Source organism: Schistocerca serialis, chromosome 1, assembly GCF_023864345.2.
Source record: "Schistocerca serialis cubense isolate TAMUIC-IGC-003099 chromosome 1, iqSchSeri2.2, whole genome shotgun sequence".
NCBI classification, from domain to species: domain Eukaryota; kingdom Metazoa; phylum Arthropoda; class Insecta; order Orthoptera; family Acrididae; genus Schistocerca; species Schistocerca serialis.
In genome coordinates, this window is record NC_064638.1 from 1034636925 (window position 1) to 1034663227 (window position 26303).

General features: G+C 42.6%; 1 protein-coding gene across 1 annotated transcript; it reads right to left on the reverse strand.

The window, feature by feature from the left end:
* Positions 1-821: 821 nt before the first annotated feature.
* On the reverse strand, positions 822-25625 carry LOC126414323 (acylpyruvase FAHD1, mitochondrial). The gene is made up of 4 exons (XM_050083337.1): positions 25448-25625; positions 23804-23900; positions 4375-4518; positions 822-1244 (listed from the first exon to the last, which is right to left on the reverse strand). The coding sequence occupies exons 1-4, from the start codon at positions 25522-25524 to the stop codon at positions 900-902; spliced, it is 663 nt and encodes a 220-aa protein (XP_049939294.1). The 5' UTR covers positions 25525-25625; the 3' UTR covers positions 822-899.
* Positions 25626-26303: the final 678 nt, after the last annotated feature.

Consider the following 26303-nt stretch of genomic DNA (forward strand, 5'->3'; position numbering starts at 1 on the left):
TCCAGGCCTATTGCGCATGCCTGAATCTGACAGCTTAGGCACGCCAGTAAAATTTTTTCCGCTTAGCCTGTGGCTGCTTGCTGCCACACTTCTGTGGCCAGAAGCGGGAGAAGGTACTACTCTCACGCGACTCAACTGCGCATGTGCTCACTCTCAACTGCTCAAACGAATCTACTATAAGCAGTTGTAACGTCACACTCATTGGAGGCAACTTGCTGTTATGAAGTATTACATAGTCATTCTAAAGCCGTTGACACATTTTGCTGTTGGCAGACGCTTGTGTCAGCACTAATATCCTTTGTTAGAGTATTGGTTCTTACCAGTCAATGTCATGAAAATTTAACTGAAAACTAGAGCAATGAAAAATTCATGGATTTCTAAAAAAAAAAAAAAAAAAATAAGTTTTCTCCCAGATGAAAAAATTCCCGGGTTTTTCCCAGATCATATACACGCTGTGTTTGTGGCAGAGGTGATGGTAGTGGTGAAAGGGAAGGACAAGTGTAAAGCACAATGTGGACACACAGCCTACCCAAGATCACTAATCCACAAAACATGTCACATGTTCTCACTGCGCAAGAGACTACTTTGACCCAAGAAACTGGCAGACAGGAACTTTCGCCTCCTCTATTCCCATTGCCAGCCAAATACTGATGACAACAACTTATACTGTCAGATGTGAAAAGGCTGCCTCAGAGGCATGCAAATGTGTAAATGATCCCTGACATGTAGGAGGTTTTTTTTTTTTTTTATTTGGGGTGGGGGTATGGGAGGGGATTATCAGGTGAATTAATAGCTAGGTACATATGACAATGAACACAAACTTCAGACACCTACTTTATTTCACAAAATTTCAAGTTAACAATTCCATTGCAATTTAAAGCAGCATACATAATAAACATTTATGTTCTAGCTTTAACAGGGAACTTCATGGCCAGAATATTTCCAATGCCTGCTTCTATAACATCTCCAGGCTGAACACGATCGAAGCCAGGTGGAGATCCTGTAAGGATCATATCACCTTCTTCCAGTGTGATAAATTTGGAGACGTAACTTATTAACTCTGGGATAGAAAAAAGCATATCTGAAGTATTGGAATCCTGGAAAGTCTTCCCGTTAACTTTTAACCATAATTGTAGATTTCCTGGGTCCTGTATCTCATCACAGCTTATGAATCTGCTCACAGGACAAGCAGTGTCAAAACCTTTGCCCAAAGCCCAAGGTAAGCCTTTTGCTTGGCATTCATTCTGGAAAAAAAGCAAAATAATATTAATTAGAATCATTAATGCTGGCTGAAATAAAGAAAAAAAGCTATAAAAAGTTTCACCACATCTACATCTTGGGACTAACTTCTTTGCCCTCTGAAAAAAAAAATTTAAAAAATTTCTATTTTGGCAAAAGCTAATACTTTAATTTTTCACCATTTCCACCCAATCTTTGTGTCATCTTTCCCCATCGCCCTTTCTTTTACTGGGAGCAGTACACCAATGTCATAATTATGTCCAAGTGGCATTTCAGGTTATCCCTGCATGCTTCCATAAATAGTACTCTCTGCCAATGACTACACAGTGGTTTGCCAGACTATGGATGTAGATGGTATTGAGACTCACTTGTAACATGAGAGCCATTCAGAAATTAGGCTCACTCAGCTAGCACAGGAGATACTCATACTGGGAAAAACAGAGAGAGAGAAATACACAGACCAGGCAACAAAATGGAGTGGAAGACATAATTATGACTTCAATGAAAATGAAATGAATATACATTGGGCATGAAGTCAGATTAATGCATCGTACAGTAAAACCCCTTTTACATTCCTGCATTTTATGTTCTCCCACTTTTATGTTCATTTTTGTTGGTCCCAACAGAAGTCCTGTTCTCTCAATACAATCCTTTCACATCATTAACAATGCTGTGTTACAACATTTCCTGCATTTTAAGTTTTCTTTGATGTTATCTTTACCTTTAACACTGATTTTAATACAGATTTCTACAAAAAGTGCATTGTATTCCTGCTCAAAGACAATCCTGGAACAAAGCAGAAAATGCAGACTATACACGATGTTAATGATCATGTAATGCAGCATTAGCACAGAAAACAGTTTTATTATCAGTGTGCTGGGTTGTTGTTGTTGTTGTTGTGGTCTTCAGTCCTGAGACTGGTTTGATGCAGCTCTCCGTGCTAATCTATCCTGTGCAAGCTTCTTCATCTCCCAGTACTTACTGCAACCTACGTCCTTCTGAATCTGCTTAGTGTATTCATCTCTTGGTCTCCCTCTACGATTTTTACCCTCCACACTGCCCTCCAATGCTAAATTTGTGATCCCTTGATGCCTCAGAACATATCCTACCAACCGGTCCCTTCTTCTTGTCAAGTTGTGCCACAAACTCCTCTTCTCCCCAATTCTATTCAATACCTCCTCATTAGTTATGTGATCTACCCATCTAATCTTCAGCATTCTTCTGTAGCACCACATTTCGAAAGCTTCTATTCTCTTCTTGTCCAAACTATTTATCATCCATGTTTCAATTCCATACATGGCTACACTCCATACAAATACTTTCAGAAACGACTTCCTGACACTTAAATCTATACTCAATGTTAACAAATTTCTCTTCTTCAGAAACGCTTCCCTTGCCATTGCCAGTCTATATTTTATATCCTCTCTACTTCGACCATCATCAGTTATTTTGCTCCCCAAAAAGCAAAACTCATTTACTGCTTCAATTGTCTCATTTCCTTATCTAATTCCCTCAGCATCACCCGACTTAATTCGACTACATTCCATTATCCTCGTTTTGCTTTTGTTGATGTTCATCTTATATCCTCCTTTCAAGCCACTGTCCATTCCATTCAACTGCTCTCCCAAGTCCTTTGCTGTCTTTGAATTTGCAATTGCATCGGCGAATCTCAAAGTTCTTATTTCTTCTCCATGGATTTTAATACCTCCTCCGAATTTTTCTTTTGTTTCCTTTACTGCTTGCTCAATATACAGATTGAATAACATCGGGGAGAGGCTACAACCCTGTCTCACTCCCTTCCCAACCGCTGCTTCCCTTTCATGTCCCTCGACTCTTAGAACTGCCATCTGGTTTCTGTACAAATTGTAAATAGCCTTTCGCTCCCGGTATTTTACCCCTGCCACCTTTAGAATTTGAAAGAGAGTATTCCAGTCAACATTGTCAAAAGCTTTCTCTAAGTCTAAAGCTGCCTATATTATAGGTTCCTAGGTATGGAAGGGTGGGAAAGTATGCCTTAATGATAATCCCAATCTGACGACAGTGACTCTAGTAGCAACCTTCCTTCTGCTCATTGCATTGTATAACAACAGCTTAAATTTAATTTCACTGTCATTTACACAAATAAACTCTGCTTTTGAAGACTGCCATCTGTATATGGCCTTTCACGAATCACTGTTACTTCCACGTGAAATATGCTAATCCACACTAGGCATGCAGTCTTATGTTGGTATGACCTGTTGTAAGATGTAAGCATTGCTCCTCAAGCTGCTCCATAATATGACAATTTCCACCCTCTTTCTCACCCTGGATGTCCTTGAATTGAGTGATCTTTTCAGTGACAAAATGTACATTTCGTGCCTATTGCTCTCTGTTTATGAAGACTGCCAACTTTATTGTTTTAACCAATACTGTGTTACAAGTTCTGTTTACCATAATTTTATAATGATTATCAGTAATAAACATCAAATAGAACACAAATATCTTTTTAATGTGGTTTTACAACAGAATTATGCTTCCGTGTTTTATTTACACTATGTGACACGATCAGAATGGAGAGGGAAACCAGTGTGCACATTTGAGCGAGCCAGCACTCTGCCACTGCGTTAGTGATTGATGCTTAGTATACTGCAGGGAGACAAGCAGAGCTAAACAAAAACAACTGATTATGTCACATTTTTTAAATGGGCAAAATTTAAATTGTTTTAATTTCATGTTTTGAACAATAAAAAGGGAATGACAGTAAGAAGAATTTATTCATTTTTGTTTGTTGTTTGCTATGATTTCCTGTATTTTACACTTTCTTGCACTTTACACTATTTTGGGTCAGTTCGCTGAAATATGTAAAAAGGAGGTTTTATTGTATATGAACCAATAAAGATTTTTCCTGAAACCCAAGAGGTAAGAATAAATCAAGACAATGATCAAACTGCAGTTGAGAAGATTACATTATAAAAATTGAAAGGGCAGCAAGGACACACACGCATGGAGAAGTCCGGCAGCCTTTATTCAGAAGTGGATGAGAAGTGGTTGTTGTTGTTGTTGTTGTTGTTGTTAATGATGAAGATGGCGATGAATAGAAATTAAACTTGCTTGGAAAGGCTAATTAATATTCAACTATTACAAGAAATTACTTACAATAATACTTATTTCAGTCATGTCCAGTCCCAAACAGTAACCACCAACATGAGACATAGCATCAGCTACTGAAATATTTCTTCCTTTTCGTCCAATTATGACTCCAAGTTCCACTTCCTCATTTACATGGGAATCAGGATAAATCTAAGGAAATAATAAAAAGAATATCATATAAAATCTATGCTACAGTGTTACAGAGAATTTAATAACATAATACCATACAAAGAGTCAATATGCACCTATTATAATCATCATTTCTACCATCTTCCTCAGCTCTTCCAGAGGATATGAACTGCAGCAAGTTCCTCCACATGTATGAGGGCAAAGGAAATATGAATGAAAAGGGGGAGTGGTAGTGAGACTGGGGATCAGGGTGGTACGAGAAGTGGAGGGAAGGGGAAGAGAGGGGAGGGGGGGGGTGCAGGATTGCGCATGGGCAATGGCAGGGCAGTTTGAGGAGGTAGTAGTATTAGGAGGAGAAGGTAACAATGAGGGGGCAGTAGCTCTGTGGCAGTTCTGGCACAGTTAATAATGGGCTTATACTGTATGGTTTACAAGTATTTGTCATTGCATGTTTAGTAGTGAGACACGATCCTCTGCCAGAATACTGCTCATGTAAGTGATGGGAAACACTTCAGGCCCTAGCCTCATACCACTGTAGAGAACAGGATGCAGCATAGTTAACAGAGATCCAAATCCTGTGTATAGCAGGCAATCAAATCGACTGAGATAGATGGGAGGGAGGGATAATAATTAAACTATTTGTTACTTCAAAAGTAATCATCATAACTTTCAATATATTTATCTCACTTTGAGACAAGATAGTCAGTGACTTTATCAAAAAATGTTTGCAGCTGCCTATGGAACCATGATTATACCTAGGCATACACCTCTTTGTCCAAAGCAAATCGATGGCCACGAATGTAGTCCTGCACGGCTCCAAAGGTAAGGGAATCACCTGGGGAGAGATTGGGACTGTAGGGAGGATCTGTAAGGGCTTCCCTGGTAAACTCCTCCAATGTACTCGAAACAACCTTTGCAACATATGGGCCAGTCTACATTTTGAGTTTCATTGGGAAGCCCTTACACATCCTCCATACAGTTACAATTTCTCTCCATGAGATTTCCATATTTTTAGAGCACTGAAGAAAGACATTCGTGGCCGTCAATATGCTTTGGACTCGAAGATGTGCAAATTTAAATCATGGTACCACAGGCAACTGCAAACATTTTTCCATGAAGGTGTTGACTGTGTTGTCTCTGCATGGGATAAATGTATTAACAGGTACGGTCATTACTTTCTTCCATCTATCTCGTTTTCATTTAACTGGCCTTTACATTTGTAGTCTAGGTGGAACAGTATTAATGATGTAAAAGTATGGACAATTATGTTATCAGATCCTAGTATGGTACCACTAAAGAAGGGAGAAATTATCGCTTTTGTGGCATGCACGATAATTCTGACGACATTTCGATGATGATGCTGATAGTGTTTAACGGACTAAAGTGCTGGGTCATCAGTCTCACACGTGAAAAGGTAAAAGTAAAAATTAAAAAAAGTAAATCAAAGAGTTTGAAAACGCCCTTGACAGTGGTTATAACACAATAGGTAAAAGAAAATAGAGAGAACCCAGGCAGCATCTTGAGAAGAGAGTCTAAAGGTACAATGGGTTGAGGGCGGAAAAAGGTAATCTGCGTTCACATGAGGAGGCACGCGCCACAGGGAGAGGCTCTCTCACCCACAACCACTACTAACATTGAAAGTGGAGGCGTATTACAGTTTCATTCAAAATCCACTCTCACTTCGGAAATGCAACACTCTTGAAGTGGCTGTCTCATCATCTGCAAGCATCTGAGGTAGTGAGGTAGGTAAGCTGAGAGTGTGCCACCGATCAGCCCACAGGACACACTCAACAAGAACATGTGCTATCATCAGGAGACTACCTTAGCTGCAGTGAGGAGGATCCTCCAGACGCACAAGGAATTCATGGATGAGTATCAAGTGGCCGATGTGTAGACGACATAATACAATGGCATCTTTACGAAAGGCCAGGAAAGATATATCCACATCTTAGTGGGTACTTTAATCACTCTCAACTTGTTTTGTGTCGTAGTAGCCCACCATTCCAATTCCTGGAGTCTCAACATATTGTTTTTAAGTAGTAATCTTAAATTGGTGCCCAGTATTCCAGTATCAAATTGATCTCCTACAGTTGTATCTTCAGCTAGACAGTCGGCTAGTTCATTCCTGGAATGCCTATGTGGCTTGGTGCCCAAATGAAGATCACTGTCTTTCCTGAGCTGTGGAGGTCAACCAGTAGGTCCTCAATGTTGGTGACCAGAAGATTTTTGGGATATCACTGGGATATGCCTTTTAAGCAACTCATGGAATCACTACAGATCAGAAAGTTCGTCATGGCCAGGGATTTAGTGTAACGCATAGCCTGATATATGGCAACCAACTCTGCAGTGTATACACTACAGAAACTCAGCAAATACTGCTTCTTGTGTCCCCTTGAGTGTGCAAAAGCATAACCAATACTGCCACTGAATTTCGATTTGTCCAAGTAGATGCATACCAGATTAGAATAACCGTGGATGATTGAATAAAATACGTGTCAGAGAAGGGTAGGATCACATCCTTCTTGGTCTCACAAGAGGTCTAGCCTATTCACATGACAGGGGACAGGGTACAGGCCACGGGAGGGGGGGGGGGGGGGGTGCTCAAGACTGAATTAAAGGAACACAAACTAAAGGAGTTTTGAGTCAGATCCCAGTTGGTCTATCCAGTTTGGACAATGTGTGGGGCGTGAGTCGTGCTTGGGTAGTTCAGTTTCTAGAGCACTTGCCCGCGAAAGGCAAAGGTGCTGAGTTCGAGTCTCGGTCCGGCACACAGTTTTAATCTGCCAGGAAGTTTCGTATCAGCACACACTCCGCTGCAGAGTGGAAATCTCATTCTGGAAACATCCCCCAGGCTGTGGCTAAGCCATGTCTTCGCAATATCCTTTCTTTCAGGAGTGCTAGTTCTGCAAGGTTCACAGGAGAGCTTCTGTAAAGTTTGGAAGGTAGAGGCGAGATACTGGCAGAAGTAAAGCTGTGAGGACGGGGCGTGAGTCGTGCTTGGGTAGCTCAGTTGGTAGAGCACTTGTCCGCGAAAGGCAAAGGTACCGAGTTCGAGTCACGGTGCGGCACACAGTTTTAATCTGCCAGGAAGTTTCATATCAGGGAACACTCTGCTGCAAAGTGGAAATCTCATTTTGGGAATGTGCAAACAGTCTGAACTGTTGGTTGTAGAACGCAGCTGAGTGAAATGGGTGAATAGGCACTTGACAGATTGTGGTTGCATAATTTGTTAGAAGCTGCTGCCGTCTAACTCATAGAGGTGAGATACCGGTTTCTGCCGGGAGGCTATCAACAGGGCTTGTATTGAAGGCCCCCACTGCCAACTGCAGGTCAGTGTGGGGAACAGGATCCAACAAGTTCGGCACGGATGGTGCTGCTGATCTGTAGGCAACACATCCATAGTCCAAGCGGAATAAGATCAGCACTTTGTAAAATCTCAGAAGAATTATGTGGTTCATACCCCACGAGGAGTTACTAAGAAAATGAACAAAATTTAGCTTCTCTATGCAAGCTGTCTTGAGCTGATAGACATGTGGCACCCACGTTAGTTTGTACTCCAGTAAAATACCTAAAATTGAAAAGTTTCAATGATTTCAAGTAACTGGTCACCAAGATAAATTTCTGGGTACAGGTGCACAGTCCAGAGTCAGCAAAAATGCACAACTTGAGATTCTGCAGGAGACAACTGATAGCCATGATTCAGGGTCCAGTCATGTACTCTCTATACAGCCCCTTGAGGTTGGCACTCAGTGGTGCACAGTGGTGCAGGGGCATAATACAGGCAAAGATCACCTAAATACAGTGACAGAGTGACTGTGGGGCCCACTGCATTTATGACAATAGCGAACAGCTTTACACACAGAACCACCCCTGAGAGACTCCAGTTTCCTGTACATATTGATCGTTGAGAGTTGAATCTACTCAGACCTGAAACAGTTGGAGAGATAGGAAATTCTGGATAAAACTGGGTAAAATGCTCTAAAAGCCCCACTCATGCTATGTAGATAGGACATGATGCCACCAGCTGGTATCATATGCCTTTCTTTAGGTCAAAGAACACAGCAATCAGATGTTGGCAATGCGCAAAAGCATTGTTCACTGCAGATTGCAGATGAACCAGATCTATGGTTGGCTGGAAAGCCAGAAAGCCACTTTGGAATCATGATATATGCCCTACGGCTTCAAGCTAGTTAAAATATGTGGGTTCCTTCACAGTTTCAGTAAAGAAATAATATCTTCCTGCCATTGAGAGGGAAATTCTCCTTACCACCAAATACAATTAAAAAGCCAGAGGATATGTTTAATGCTGTCAGCACAAAGATGTTCTAGCATTTGGTCGTGGATTTCGTCAGTTTCACTTCAGCGAAGTGTGCTGCAAAACAATCAGCAAGTACCATAGGATCAGTGCAGATTTTACCACTGACAAGGATGCCAGGAACCACCATGGGTGGTGGATGGCTGCAAATGCGGTGGAGTTTAGTCCATACTTGGGACGACAGGGTGTGGGATAGTACAGATGATACATATTGCTCCCAACATTCCTGCTCGACAGGGTGTGGGATCGCATAGATGATATGAGGGCTATGCCGAAAGTTTTTAGCAGAATGTGCGAAAAAAATTTATTTGCATAAAAAGTTTACAACTTTTCAAAATACTCTCCATTAGCATGTATACATTTTTCCATTCTCTGAAACCACTTAGAAAATGTGTCAGTCCAAGCTTCTTTTGGGATGTCACTTAGTGCACTCTCGTACGCTGCAATGGCCTCTTCATCTGATGAAAACCGCTGCCCTTGAATTTTTTCCTTAGTCTTAGGGAACAGAAAGAAGTCACAGGGGGCCAGGTCAGGAGAATAGGGGGGATGGGGTAACACCCGCACTTTTTCCTTCTCCAGAAAGTCCATCGTTCTGGCAGCCCTGTGCGCAGATGCATTGTCGTGATGCAGCAGAAGGTGCCCACTCTTGGACTTTGGATGCTGTGACTTCCATGTGGCGATGACTTTTGGAAGACAATTGTTCACGTACCATTCAGCACTGACTGTACGACGTAGTCCAAGCTCACAGAGGTGAGATGCCCGATATTTGTGAAAAAATTTGCCACCATCTTTTTCCCAGAGCTCCGACTTCGTTTAACTTTTGTGGGTGGTTCCTCCCCTGGAAAGCACCACACAGAAGACTGTCTCTTTGTTTCAGGGTCATAATGGTAGACCCACGTTTCATCACCTGTGACGATATTGTAGGTGTCTTGGGACTTCCCTCCATTGAATTTTTTGAGCATGAAACGACAAGTCCACTCTCTCCTCCTTTTGGCTTTCTGTCAGGGAATGTGGCACCCAACAGGCACATCTCTTAGTAAGGCCTAAGTGACTATGGTCTGTGCTGCTGTTGATCCAATATTTAGGGTCCCTTCAATGTCACAAAATGTAAGATGTGGATCTTCTTTTTTCCTCACAGCATCAATGTTTTCAGGAGTCACAGCTGTTGCTGGCCGACCGGGACGAGGTTCATCTTCAATTGACTGCCGACCCCTCAAAAACTCGCGAAACCAATTTCCAACTGTGGCCCTTGAAGGGGAAGCTTCACCAAAAATACACAGCAAAAAAGAATGGCATTCTTCAGCACTTAAACCCTTTTTATAATCGTAAAAAGTCGCGGCGCGACAGCTCCATCCTGCACCGTCTCTGACTCAGCACTGCCTGTGCTTTCTTACCACACTGTGGGGGGATCACCGCTAGCCAGGGGCTGCGCGCACACGTCCCAAGGTCGAAAAACATCGCTCTATCGAATGAAAACAACCCCATTGTCCTCCGCCTTATGGTTTACGGGCTGCTAAAAACTTTCGGCATATCCCTCGCACATATTGCTCCCAACATTCCTGCTTGACAGGGTGTGGGATCGTACAGATTATACATATTGCTCCCAACATTCCTGCTTCCTTTTCTTGAATTGTCTTGCAGCTCCAGTGTTGAGTAGGCAGACATCCAATTCTGAAAGGTGTCCTAATATTCAGCCTCTGGGATACACTCTCACTGCCCCACAGAGGATTATGGGCATTAAAGTCCCTCAATAACAGGAAGGGGAAGGTAGCTCTTCCACTAACTCAAACAGCTAGTAATAGTGGAAAGGTCCATGAGGGAGTATAATTGCATATTGTCATTCGAACTGAGAGGAAGACATGAACGCCCATGGTCTCCCCTGTAGTGGTACGGGTCACCTGCTCACTGGAAGTGTCTGTGTGTGAGGGTAGTACAGACCCCATCGGACGCTCTCTCAAAATTAATGTGACCAGTACAGCAGGGTTTGTAGTTTACTGGAGCAGGGAGGTGTGTTGCCATAAACACTGTTTCCTGAAGAACTATGCCAGTTATGGAGCAAGTAGCCATTAAATGATGGAGTTCGGTCAGATGGAGATGGTAGTCATTATTGTAGTGAACAAGGAGGGTTTGGTTCCAGACAGTTGATACACTGGTGAGACAGATGGCCCTACATCTAATGCTAGACCGTTAATGGCCACTAAAAACAGAGATACTCTCAATACAGAGCCCTGCAGGACCCCATTCTACTGGATATGGGGGCACTATGAGAGGCACCAACTTTGACACAGAAAGTATGGAGGGACAGAAAATTTTGGATGAAAATCAGGAGCGGGCACCAGAGACTCCACTCATATAACGTGGCAAGGATGTGACGTCGACAGGTTGTGTCATAAGCTTTTTAAACTAAAAAAACGGCAACCAAGTGATGGTGTGTGAAAAAGGCTGTTCAGATGGCAGACTCGAGGAACACAAGATTATCAGTGGTAGAGCAACCCTGGTGTAAACCTCCCTGGCATGGAGCCAGTAGGCCACATGAGACCAGGACTGAACATAACTGCCGGCTCACCATACATTGTAGCAGCTCACAAAGAACGTTGGTGAGGCTGATGGGCTGCGGCTATTCACATCAAGCGGGTATTTACTAGGTTTGAGTACGGGAAACATGGTGCTCTCCCGCCATTGAGATGGAAAGATGCTGTTGCACCAGATCTAGCTGAAGATGAAAAGGAGATGTTGCTTGTAGTCAGACGAGAGATGTTTAATTATCTGACTGTGCATTCGATCTTGTCCAGGAGCTGTGTCGGGGCAAAATGCAAGGGTGCTGAGAAGCTCCCACTCTGTAAATGGGGCGTTATAAGGTTCACTTACATCGGCCATTTGATGGTGCAAAAGGCTGGGGGGTAATTTGCCGATGCAGAGGCTCGAGCATAGTGCTCGGCAAGTGCGTTTGTGTCTGTAGATAGCACGCCATCGATGTTAACGCCAGGGACACCTGCTGGGGTCTGGTACCCAAAAACATGTGTGAACTTCGTCCACACTTGGGGAGGGGACGTATGGCACCCAATGGTCAAGACATACCTCTCCCGACACTCCTGATTCTGTGTTTTAATAAGCTGGCACAAGCAGGCATCGAGCCGTTTAGAATCTATTAGGTGCTCCAAGAAAGAGTGCCACTTATGTCGCTGTAGGGCCAGCCTATGCTCTTTAATGGCCTCAGCAATTTCCGACGACCGCCAAGGTACTGATTTTCCCCGGGGGCACCCTAAAGAATGAGGGATCATGTTTTCCATCGCAGAAACGATCTTTATAGTGACCTGCTCAACCACCACATCGTTGGTACTATGTGGGGGAGACTGATCAGTAACAGCAGAGGTGAAAGCACCCCAGTCTGCCCTGTTTAAAGCCCATATGGGTAAGTGTCCGTGGGCATGACGCTGGGGGAGCGACAGGAAAATCGGGAAGTGGTCACTACCACACAAGTCATCATGGACTCTCCAGTGGACAGATGGGAGAAGTCCTGGGCTGCAAAGTGATAAATCAATGGCCGAAAAACTACCATGAGCCACACTGAAATGTGTTGGGGACCCAGTATTTAAAAGGCACAGGTCGAGCAGAAACAGTAAAGTTTAAGTAAGCACGGTGCCATCTCACACGGTGGTAATGGGCGTTAAAATCTCCCAAAATAGGAAAAGTTTAGGGAGTTGATAAATCAGTGCAGCCAAGATGTTCAGGGGTACCACACCATCTGGAGGAAGGTATACACTGCAAACAGTATTTCTTGCATCTTTCTTATCCTGACAGCCACAGCTTCAAGAGGAGTTTGAAGGGGCACAGGTTCACTACATACTGAGTTTAGGACATAGATGCGAACTCCATCTAACACTCTTATTATATTTGCTACAGTTCTTGTAATATCTCCTACAGCCATGGAGGGCAGGGGTCCACATTGCTGGGAACCAGTTTTCCTGGAGGGCAATGCAGAAAGCAGGTGTAAAGCTTAGGAGTTGCCGTAGCTCAGACCGGTGGCAACCGATTATCCATAAGAGCCCAGTGGATGCGCCGGACGAAATGAATTCCTCTCCGCTCTAAATTGGCGTGCAGCTCATCTTTTGCAACAGATGGTCCCTGTGAAATATGATACCGTGGACCATATTTAAGCTCTTGTGGGACATGATGGTAACAGAAACATCCCTCAGCTTGTCACAGGCGAGTAGTGCCCGTGACTGGGCAGAGGATGTTGTTTTGATCAAGACTGACCCAGATCGCATTTTGGACAATCCCCCCACCTCTCCAAAGTTGTCCTCCAAATGCTCAACAAAAGCCGGCCGCGGTGGCCGAGCGGTTCTAGGCGCTTCAGTCCAGAACCGCGCGACTACTATGGTCGTAGGTTCAAATCTTGCCTCGGGCATGGATGTGTGTGATGTCCTTGGGTTAGTAAGGTTTAAGTATTTCTAAGTTCTAGGGGACAGATGACCTCAGATGTTAAGTCCCATAGTGCTCAGAGCCATTTGAACCATTTGCTCAACAAAAAACTGTTCCTTCATCGACACGAAGGATACCCCATCACCTCTCGAACATACAAGGTACTGGGGCAAATAAAATTCGCTGCCATCCTTAGCCTGGCGTTCCTCCCATGGTGTGGCCAGGGAGGGAAATGATTTGGGGTTATACTCCTGTGCATTAAATTGAACACTGAGAGACAGCTGGTGGTTGACCACCAGCAAGAGACGACGTAGTAAGCTTCATGGCATGTCATCCGCCCTGGTGCCACTCACTCTGACCACAGGCCTCCCCCACAGGCCCCACCCCACCTCAGCAAGGACCACCTGGCGGGATGGCTATTGTCGGGAGTCTCAATGCCCCTGGGAGACGGGCATCTATTCCTTGGCCTACATGGGGAGTTAATAATGCAGGCATCAGCAGAGCAATCCCTGTGTAGTCAGGGGACTACAACCAACAGGGTGCATGGTGGCCCTACCACAACGGACTGACTACTGAGCTGGGTATGAGGTGCAAAGAAGTCTATGGTCATGGTCAGCACAGAAAACATCACCTATAGTGGAGGGAGGAAAATGCACACAGGAAGATGTCCTCGCCCAATAGATGGAGAATGAGCAGAACTGCAAAATCACAATGAGAAAAAATGGATGCACCACGTAAGGTGCCCTTCCCTAGTTGGCTCGCTCTTCTGGAAAATTTTGAAAAATGGATGTCAAACCCTACAGGGAACCATCACATAAAGGCCAAAATGTGAGAGACCCTTTTCAGTTGCCTCTTATGACAGGCAGGAATACCTCATACCTATTCTAACACCCGGACCCGAGAGGGTGGGGGAGGGGCACAATAGTCTGAACCTTTGGTACCTAAAACATCTCATCAGAGAGGAGGAAAATAAAGCCTGACATGACACCTATAAACCATGAACTTAACCTTCTCAGGTAAAATGTTGCCTTCAAAGGCTATGATAAAAATTCCAGTGTCTACTGTATTATCCCTGGATCACCTCTGAATGTGGCGAACACAATGGACTCCATGTTGTGTCATATTAGTACGCACCTCTTCATCAGTTTGTAGCATTAGGTTCCAATGGAAGATAACATCATAAATTCTTTTGAGCTCATTATGAGGAGAAACAGTGACTGGCATATCTTCTATCTTGACAAAGGCTTCAAGTTCCTGTGATTGGTCAGCATGCAGTATTTTGATCAGCAAAGATCTATTTCTCATCATTTCTATTGCAGCAACCTCCCCAAACCAATCTTCAATATTTTCAACTAAAAAAAAAAACTTGGCAAATTGTCCACATCCATTTCTCCTTACATGGTTCCCGTCGTGAGGCATGATCAAAGACGGAAGTGGTATAGGATTGTAAACCTCTGCATTAACATCTCTGTTCCTGACTGTTGAGATGGCCATGTTGACAAAACCACCATTAAGTTTCACCCATTTCATTGCGGATCATCCACTCCAATGCCATTCTCCAGTCAGAGGCTCTCCCCTTGGGTACTACCCCCCCCCCCCCCCCCCAAGTTGTCAGTGGGCTACCACCAAGAGGGTACATGGAAACCCCACCACGTTGGACTGGCTGCCATACTGGTGTTTGGATGTAAACACAGATCCACTTGATTGGTAGGTGCAAAAGATAACAGTGCAAGTGGAGAGTTAATGCACCACAGTAAGGCATCCTTCCCCAAATGACCAGCACTTCTCTAAAATTTGGAAAGTTGAGGTCAAACTCAAAATGAGGGCCACATTTTAAAAAGCAAAAAAAGGGTGAGGGGGAAAGTATTAAGAAGAAGTGGAAAGAGTGACAATCTTCAGAAGTCCAAAGAATAGTCAAAATACCAAGGTGAAAACATGACCAAATAAAAAGACTCCTGTTAGTCACCTCTTATGACAAGGAATGGCTGCAGGCCTGTTCTGGATCTCGACACCAAAGGCGACTAATGACATCTCATGTTGGATCTTCAGCTTCAGTATAGTTATGAATGTAAAAAACCTGAAAACTGGACAATGTGTGCTACAAAAAAGCTCTGGTAATGGGCATTCTGTAATTCAATGATAGAAACAGAGGAGATAGATGGGAAATAGTTGCTGACATGGAATTCCTTGAAGTTACTCCATTACAGGGGTGAGGATGGGACTGCAAACTGGTCAGCCAACACTGGAGAAAGTGATTTGTTTCTTGGTATTGAGAAGGCAGAGTTCATGGTACTGGATCATTCAGATTGATTAATATACCTCTGATCGACCCACTTAGGTGCATAACCCCACAGTGCACTGTGGGCTATAAAGACTGCCAGTAACAGAAATGCTGAAGACTGTTTCTCTGCTAGCCATTTTCAATCATTACCTTCATTTTGGGTAGGAGGATAATCTTGCATTCTGGTACCTTGGTATTTACAGTTACGTATTTAGAAGTACCTTGTCACTAAGCACGTAAGTGCAGAAGCGTACAGATCCTGGTGTAGTTTCGGCTTCCGAGGGGGCTTCAACAACTGTCCCTGGGAAAGACAAAGCCAGTATTAGTTTGCATCCTGTCACTGTGGTGCTTTCAGCCACTGTCTGATATCTGGTTGAGAATCACACTTGAAAAGTTCCTCGAGGAAGGTGTCACATTGCACTTCACCTATTAATGAGTTGTATTTTGCGTTATTAGATATGTTGATCTTATCCTTTAATTTTGTGGCTGTCTTTACATAGGTATTTGTTTTCTCGAGATTTTTGGCGCAGTTGTGTGTTTAGGTAATTATTTTGTTTCTGTTTGTTTACCTGTTCAAAGATTTCTTTAATTGCTGATTCTTGTAGTTAAGCTGGATGCTTTGCTTAGGTTTGCTTTCCATTCACCTGGTGCACACCCGAGGGCAGTTCTATTGTTACTATTTACACGTAAACATTTGCTTCAGGACAAGTTGTTAAACATCTGTCACAAATGACTTTGTAATTACTGAAAACTGTGTCACCTTATACCAACTTCTTTGCCTAAATGTATGTTATATACTAGCTGAACTTTATTTCTTGGGTTTTATTTTCTTCCAGATGATGATGATAATTTATGGTGGAGGGCACTAAACAGCAAGGTCATCAGCACCTTTGCATTAGTGATTCACTGCCAAACATAATGGAAAACCTATGGAGAAAGGTAAAAAAAATGGACTATCAAGTTTAATCTCACCACAAGAGTCTTAAGGCAACCCCAATAAGGTGAGCTTCAGAAAAGCCCATAATAAAATCCCAATGAGACACAGCAGAGTAACTGGATAAAATCATGGATAAAACACCTGTAAAGACACGGTTAAAAACGATCAGATAACCACTGATGGATGACTACCTATAAATAATACGTGATCCAGCCACTTTGTGACACATTAAGATCTCACACCCAATATTTTGAGAAGAATTCTGGACACCACACAAAATCTTAACACACGAACAACACTCACCTATTTATCAGTTAGAATAGCGGACAGATCTTCAGGGAAACCTATTTCAACCCTCAGATCACCATATAAAACACACTCAGTTAAAATAAGTCATATTGACAGCTGTGTCCCGCCCCTTCTTCAGACAGTCATGAGCGGAAGGAGGTAAACCATGGACACACTGAATTTTTTATGGAATGTAATTTATTATTCCTTGTTTCCAGCCACTGAGCCACCGACACATGGTCTTCCTGGTCACAAATGAACTGTCAGCCTGCAGGGTCCTGAACAGCAAACAGGAGGAGGAAGGGAGCAAGCCACCTTGTCAGCCGGATCAGAGAGTTCTTTTCCCTGAATTCCTATGTGCCCTGGGACACAGTAGAAAATGATTTCCTTGTCTTGCCTTTGCAAGGGAAGGAGAGCATCCTGCACTTGCTGCACCATCCGATCTGCTGGGTACATCTGCCCAACAGCGAGAATACCACTTTGAGAATCTGAGCAGATGAGGAATTTCTTGTCATTATACCTTCTCACCTGCTCCATTGCCCTCAGGATAGCAAAAAATTTCATGTAATAAACAGGAAACTACCCTGGGAGCCATGTCCTGAGGACACTGTCAGGGAATATAACAGAACATATGAGAAAATCTCCCTGCTTCGAACCATCCATGTAGACAGTAGTAAACTCTGGGTGGCTATGTAAAATCCAATTAAATTTAATTTTAAAAATGCTTCCTGTATGCAGTAAGTTCTAAAATCACTCTGGGTCTGGGTAGTAGCCAGGAGAATACCCTACTCCACCCCTGGCTGGCTTTGGACCTTACTGCCCCCCCCCCCCCCCCCCCCACCTTAATAGCTCAAGACTCTCCCTTGCACGGATCCCTTGTCGCTTGTAGTCAATAGTCGAAAAGCTGTACCAGTGGCAGTTGTAAAACTTAGCTGGATGCTGGTACATAGGAACGAAGGAAGTCCTGCATACTTGGTGTACCACCAGACAACGATGCTGAATGGCTTCTGCATACAAGCTAGCAACAGGGATTGTGCAATAGACCCCTGTTGACAGCCTGATACCCTCGTGGTGAATTGCATCCAGCATTTTGAGGTATGAAGGCCTCGCTGACCCATAAATCTGGCCTCTGTATTCAAGCCAGTTCGCACAAAGGCCTTATAAAGTTGGTGCAGACATGCACTGTTGGGTCCCCAAGACACATTTAAGGATGTTTAAGGCCTTGCGCCGTCTCAGTTTCAGTTCTTTAAGGTGTGGTAGGCATGTTCATTTATCATCAAAAGTAAGGCCCAGATACTGCACCTTTCCACCAGCTTTAAAAGTAAGGCCCAGATACTGCACCTTTCCACCAGCTTTAAAACAGATAAATTCAAAAGACAGCAGGAATGATTAAAATCAACACCAACTTTTTTCTCCAATGAGTATTTAAAACCTGTTGTGCAAGACCATTCCTCCAACCACCTGATCATCAGTTGCAATTGCTGAGTAGCTGTCACGAGGCTGGAGGATGCACATAAGATGGAGTAGTAGTAGACAAACGCAGAACACAGTATGGGATGTAGCACTGTGGAGGTGATACTGTATATTGCAATAGGGAATGCTGCGACACAACCTCGTGGGACACCATTCTCCTGCTTAAAATGGTCAGATAGGACATTTCCAAACCTGTATCTAAAATATCTGTCCAAGACAAAGGACCATATGACGATGGGTAGACATCCATGGAATCACCACTGATAGAGCTGCGACAAAATATTATGCCTCCAGGCAGTATCTTAGGTCTTTTCCAAATCAAAGAAAACACAGACAAGGTGTTGTTTATGAAGAATAGCTTGTTGAACTGCTGCTTCTAGCAGGGCCAGGTTGTCAAGTGTGCTTTGATACCTCTTGAGCCCACTCTGGGAGTGACTGAGTAGGGACCTGGTTTCAAGAACCCACACTAGGTGTCGATTGACCATGCGCTCCGGTGTCTTTCCTACGCAGCTTGTTACGCTAATACTATAACTACCGGTGTCTGACCGATCCTTCCCTGAATTAAAATGATGATTAAAATATATCCTTTCCATGAACTGGGAAAGTTGCCTGCCATCAAAATTTCATTAAAGAGCTGAAGGAGGACCTCCTCCGACCGTTGGTCCAGCTGCTTCAACATGCTACAAGTTAATAGGTCATTTCCTGGGGTCATATCACAAGCTACTGACAATGCAGAATCCAGCTCCCACAGAGGGAAAGACTGGTTGTATTCCTCCATGTTGGTGGAATGGAAATCAAAATCAGCCTTCTCTTGTGTCTCCCAATATCGACAGAAAGTGAGATCCTGGCTAGAGTCACCCGTAATGGACTTACACGATTCAACCATTGTCTGAGCTATGTCTCTCAGCAATGTTACAAGAGACCCCTGTATTCGTACAGCTACTATTGGCGGTTAAGAGCTGCACCTTGAGATCCTCCTGATGGCTTTCCATACTTTACTTGTGGATGTGGACCTGTTAATGGAGTTCACGAACTCTTGCCAAGACCTCTGCTTACTCTCTCAAATTATTTGCCTCACCTTTTCACACACCCTTCCGAAGTTTGCAAGTCTCAACTGCACTGCATCGACTGAATCTGCACATTGCCACCATCCTGTGCCTGATTGGGGATCGACACTCATGATGCCACCAAGTGACAGGTCGGCTCCTAGGTGTTTCTATTGACTTTGGGATGGCTGCATCAGCTGCATGGTGAATCACAGCTGTAATGTAATCCACCCAGTTCTGAACACTGTCACACTGCTCGAAAACCACTAACTGCCTGTAAAGCATCCAGTTAGCCCATCTGAAAAGGCATCTCAGTGGCTTCCTTTCCAGATCTGCTCCATCAGGTGAGGGTATGGTTGCCATCATGAAGGTCATCATCCACTGGCCACTGAGCAGCATCTGCAAGGGTGCGCAAGCAGAAGGAGAGATCTATGGCTGTAGGCTAACCCAGGGCAGTACTAAAATTTATAGCTTGACCCATGTTCATCAGTATGACATCTATTGTATGTATCAGATTCTCAGGTACCTGACCCTTGGGGCAGGTTGTGTTAGAACCCCATAGTCAACTGCATGGGTTTAAGTCCCCTAAAAGGAGAAAGGGACAGGGTAACTCATCAAGATGATGAGTGAGGATTCCACTGTCAAGAGGCTCATGGGGTGGTAGGTACACAGAGCACACCGTGATGGCAACATGGGCCTCTACCTGAACAGTAACTGATTGTCATGTTGTGGTTAAGGGAAGAGGTGAGAAATGAGAAGTGTCCTTGACGAGCACTGCAACCCCACCTTTTGCCCTGGCACCAAAATGTCATCTTTTCTGTAAAGGTGAGCCTCCAAGTACAGGCGTGTGTCATCATCATCAGTCAGATGTGCCAGAATGATATCTGATGGTGCCTGGGACAACTTTTGACCCGAATGCTGAGGTCCTTTCCCTGTCCCCTTCTAAGCAAGGACGAGGGGGAAAGGAGGCAGTGAGAGCCACTATTCCTTGAAGAAAGTGAATGTTGAGAGGCACTCTATGTTTGGGGTGCCTCTGGGCTGATCACTGTGAAAGCGTTACTGGTCTCTTCCACAGTAGCTGCATGGATCGTTATTTCTGTAACTTTGCTTTGGCACATGCAGGTGCAAGTACAGATGCTGTATGTCACCTGTGTCAAAGCGTCGGCCTTAGGAACGGGTTTCCACACCAAGGAAGAATAAGAAGTGGCAAAGACAGGGGGTTTCATTGCCTTATATTCCTTTCTGGCTTCTGCATAGGGGATCTGCTTGGTCACTTTTATTTCCTAAATTTTGCATTCCTCTGCAAAAACAGGGTAGTCTCGGCTCTAGACTGGGAGGCTCCCAGAGCAATTAATGCAGACTGCTTGAGATGTACAGTTGCACCCAGCTTAATGGGCTGCCCTTCCACACTTCTCACGGGCTGCTTCAACTCTGCAACTCAGCTTTGTACGGCCAAAATGCTGGCATTTGAAGCAGCGAATAGGATAAGGTACATAGGGCCTAACCCTGAGTTGGAAGAAATGTGCCATGATGTGTTCAGGTAGCATCGTAGAACTGGATGTCACAGTGAAGGTGGCATTCTTCTCAATTTCTCCATTATTCTTATGTGTCCTTTGCTCCACATCTCTTATCCCCTCTGATGCTCATTCTTGTTTGAGTTCGGCAATGTCAATGTCCATAATATCATGACAGGTGACCACACAAAAAGGTGTTATGCAACTCAACAATGACGTCATACTCACCCAATTTTTGTTACCTCCTGGACTTTAGGGTGCCAGCAAGCCCTCCTGGACATTTATGGCTATAGAAGGGGGCACTGTTTCAAATGTCCCATCCATCCTCTTGATCACTACAAAGACATTCTGAGTCATGACTCCTTCAGCCACGTTACTAACAAGTTTATTTTCATGAGGACTAGCCTCCCTCATTCTTCTCCTCCTGCTGGGAGGAGATGATGATGTTGAGGGTTCCATCTCAGTCCCTTAAGCAGCTAGGGAAATAAGGGTCCATACAGACAGAGCCCCGAATGCCTGAGTAAGCCTTATACAACTGAGATGTGGCAGGCTCCTGAGAGGTTGCCTGCTAACGACTGTTCCACCTCAACGGGCATGCACCTGCTAATGACTGTTCCACCTCAACAGCGCAGCACACCCTGAGACTGAGGTTTTTTTTAATAGATGTTTATTCCATCCTCGCAATCTGGGGGTCAAGCCAAGATCCCCATTCCCCATGACACACAACTTGGCCGAGTCTAAAAAACTATCATTGGAGCAAGAACAAGTATGCCATTGCATCTCTTGCCCCCAGGCCCATGTACTCTTTCCCTCCCCCCCCGCCTCCTACTTGATTGGGATCAGAGTACGCAAAATTATTTTTTTCAGAAAACTATTATTACTCCCCTAATAATAATTGCATGATGACTTTTACACGATGTTACCAAGATGTCAAATTAGGTGTCGCACGAATGACTGATATAATATTGCTGCAAGTATTTAAAAAATACTTAGTAAAACAAAAAATGTGCACTTTTATCCCCAACTACCCTATGGCTTATTTTCCTGACAAATAAATCCATCATACATTTTAATTTTACCCTTCACTTGTTTTGTTATATACCTTACTCTGACACTCAATTGCCTTCCAAATTACTAGGATCATTCTTTGGTGGCAGTTTATAAATTATTACCCAATGGCTGTGGTTTAGCGAAATGCTCAGCTCCTTTACATCAACTGTCTAAACTACCTTAGATCTAAGAGGATTACTAGCTGCTGAGCTCTTTTTGACTAGGAGTGCTCCATTCCAGTCTCTTTACCGATTTCAGTGAACCTTCCATAGTATTGTGGGCACTGATAGATGACATTATCAAAAATGCCTTCCCTCTTGTCAGACCAAGAGATTATTTTGAACAGAATGTGGTCTTTCACTATTAATGACGAAGTTGTGTTTTAAATCAAACAGTGTGTCATCAAACTGCATAAAAAGGGCTTTATCTAATTCACAAACAAACTCCACAATTTCCCAGTACAATAGCAGTAAATCAAAATTTCCTTTACATTTTACACAAGACTGAATTAGTGTGATAATTCACTACATGCTGTTAACCCAGTATTATTTCCAAATTTGTTACAAATTCAGAAGACCATATATTCACAATAGCACAACTTACACTTACTCAAGTTTACTAACAGTATAAATGAAGAAATATTACCTGATAATTATTTCACAAACATCATTGAATGCTGACAGGTTTTCAGAAAAGTAAAAACATAACAAATTATCTGATGGGAGTATGCATTACTAATTCAGCAAAAGTATCTGGTCCCCTGCTATGGCAAAATACCTTCTGGCCTTACTAGTTCTTTAGGTGCCCCTTGCTGTCCAGACCCATTTCACAATGTGTGCCCACAGTTTAATAGTTGAATTACATACTCAAAAATAGTTTGTTCAATTGATTCCCACTAGTTAACATAAAGATTGATATGATATCTTAAATTTCCATGGCTGGAACAATGGTAGTGTGCTGAATCCAGACATTGCAATGAGCTCACATGGCAAAAACAAGAAACACACAATGAAGTGCAAAATATATAGGAATATGACAATTACAAAGGATGATGACACGATTTGGGAGTGCCACAATTGATCCAAGAGCACTGTGTATCACTGCAGCAGAGTTTAATTATGGCACTAAAAACAGTACAGGGTATGTTCACCTTTTCTATGGTGACTATAACCTCAGATTTTTTTCCCCCTAGGATAACATTCATCCTTGTAGAATTGTCTGAATTGCTACAACATTGCAAATAATGACACTGGATGAACGGAGTGGTCTCCATATTTGCCAGACATTAATAACATAGAGAATTTGGAGGATACTTTCAAGAGATGTCACTACCTCACACCTTTCAGGATTTATAAAACACATTCAGGAAGGAATGGCGTCCCATACCGACAACACTTTTGAACACCCAAATTTTAAGTGTTACAGACAGATATTTGTTGTGAATTGTCATCTGTAATGAATATACCATTTCTTGAAGTATTGAGATGCAGGGAGTAATGGTATTCGTTGTGACTACTGATCAGAGTCTAGGTTTCTGATGTATGCATTCATGTGACTGTCCATTGTGTGGAATCCCTCTTCTGTTGCACGAATAATACTAATATTTTCTCTAAATGTTCATGAAGTCTTTTGAGGCACACTTCTGTATTAGTAGGAACTACAATACGGCTTGGGATTGTTCCTGAAAAGCTGTCAACAGCTGGCAATTAGTTGTTAATTTTTTTTATACTGTTTGATATGAGGTTAAAATCAGCACCATTTTAGCTTTGAGAATAAGAAACATGTCATTGAACATAGATAACATAGGCCTAACTAAAAAGACCACTATGCTCTACCTACCTAACTCCCCACCTCTCCCTCTCTCTGATGGATCATTGTTACAAACAAGCCAAATTCTAAAAGCTAAACAAAGGTATCTTGCAAAATACAGACTTTATAAACACAGTGATTAAAAAATGTGTGCACAAAGTGCTCTCTTACCTCGATACTGGAACCTTCAGTAATGTACGCTGATGTTGGTTTTAAAAAAATTATAGGAGTCTTTGGTGCTGGTTGTTTGCTTAGTTTCACCAGTTCTCTGCAATAAATATCACAAAAAGTAATAAAGGTGTTTAAGTGTAACTTAGACAAAAATTCACTATTAAAGCCATAATGGATACAGCCCTGAATAAGCAATCTGAAACTGACAGACTTTGTACAGTTAGTGTTTTAGATTTTCAAGTTTTGACGTGAACTCGTTTTGTCAGATGTCAGTCTGGAGATAATGCTTAAAGCAAATGATCAAATCATACCAAGAGAAAAAAAAAAAAAGAAAAAAAAGAGCAGTTACTGAATAACAAAATACTCGCACCCCTGCAGCAGTTTATTTTCTTTCTTTCTTGAAAGGCATCACTAACTGTGCTATAAACTTTTTTTGATATCATTGTTTGTGCTGCTGTCTGGTAATAAAATATTAACTATAGGGACTTCTCAATTTATCCTATGTTTACATACAACGTACATTTTGTGGTGGAAGGTATTCCACACCATGATTACTCTGGTTTCCTGCCTCAGGTCTGAATGGATAAAGGGAAAAATGATTATAAGTATGTTTATTTCCCTGATCTTTCCCTTATGTCCTAGCACCGAACACACAATAAAGGCAGCAGACCTTTAGTACTGATACTTCCCATTTTAATTTCTCTTAAGTATGTTTGTCAAATACTGTCTCCAGTTTTTTAAGGTCAGATAGGAGCTGTTTTAGTACAGTAATATGGTGTCTTTTGGTATGAATGCTGGAAAATTAGCATGTGTATTAGTAGCATATACAATGTTACACATTCCTCACTGGAAACTGTCACAATACCTTGAGAAAGTTATATGAGGAGGTACTCATTAACATCAAGAACAAATAGATGGAGGGGAAGAGACAAAATTCTCTTCACCAAGTGTGGTCCTATCTGTTACATACTATGGGGATTAGAATAAAGAGGGGAATGAAGTTGTACTAAACCTCTTTAGTGCGCCCAGTGACACATATTACAGATTAATTTTCATTCGTTTTGTAAGTATACACAAATGTATAACATACGGCACCCACACTTCAACTCATCCATCGTTTGTCGGATGCAGAAGAGTGAACAGAATCGATTTCTTACATTAACTCTTCCTTTACAGACTCCTCGCAAATTTACTCGTCTCATAGTGCCCTAATTTTGAAATTTGGCAAAATACTCTAATACACAAAACCGCATACAAACTAGGGCATTAAGAAAAGGTACAACATTCTCTTCAGCGAGAAGTTTTGTATCATTTTCACAAATTCATACAAGTCTCAATCGCTGGCTGTAGTTTTCTTATTAACATTGGTAGGGTCCATACGTCTGTATAATAAAGAAATGTGATTCCACAAATATTCTTGTACTTCCAGAGAACAAAATCTAACAAATGCGATGTGTTGAGTTGAAAATCTACGGTCCATATTTAAAGTTTCGACAATGATGACAAATACATGGATTACCCTTGACTACAGAAAAACTTTAAATTGCGACGGAATCGATAAAAGGTATATACTGAGACACATTCAAAGTATCCCTTTAATATATTTAACAAGAATGTGAATGTTAACATATGTTACAGACATACTTGTAGTTTAACCCAGCGCCAATTATTTTCTTTCCAATTTTAGTGAAATTTTTCAGCTGTTCAGTAGTGTAAGACATTTTTCCTGCTCACTTGACGATCTGCCTACAACGTCACTATATTTCGCACTGCACTTGAAGCAACCCGGCCGATAAGATAAGAGAAAGTTGGCAGTGCGAAAGAGAAATTGCGATAAACTTCACTAATCAGTCCATAATTTATTTATGGGTTGTTCTAAATTCTAATGCGTGGACACTTTTGTGAAACGCCTTGTCGACTACCGGCAATATAAAAACAATACTGGTAGTTACTCGCGCCGTTAAGTTATTCTGTTAATCACGAAAGGCTACAAAACATACCTTGAAATGTAGATTCATAACGTACGCACGCTGCATCGTTGGGGTAAAATTGCTTATACTCATTCTATGAGCACCACTACAATATTTTACATTACGAATCCACTTCATATTTACTTTTACTTCACTTTTTCTATATCGAGGCAAGTAGTAAGTGTGCAGGTACACAGAATTACGTCGGATTAGATTTGGACATGACTGAGTGTGTACCAAAGTGCAAGAAAACCACTTCAGCTTTAATCATGCGTGAGGAAATATCACACAACGAAAGCTAACTACGCGGTCTTCCCTCTTCGGAAAGCGCTTCGTATCTGTTCAGTGTTTACTGTCAACAAACGGGACACAGGTACACCCGCTTCTCGGTGAAACGAAAACAATTTTCCCTTCCCAATTTCGTTCGTCAATTGTTTCCGTTCCGTACTAGGTACCAACATCAACACGCGAAGTGTAGGAGAAAAGGCGAATGTTGTTAAGGTTTACGAAGTTGTAAGCACTGCTGCAGC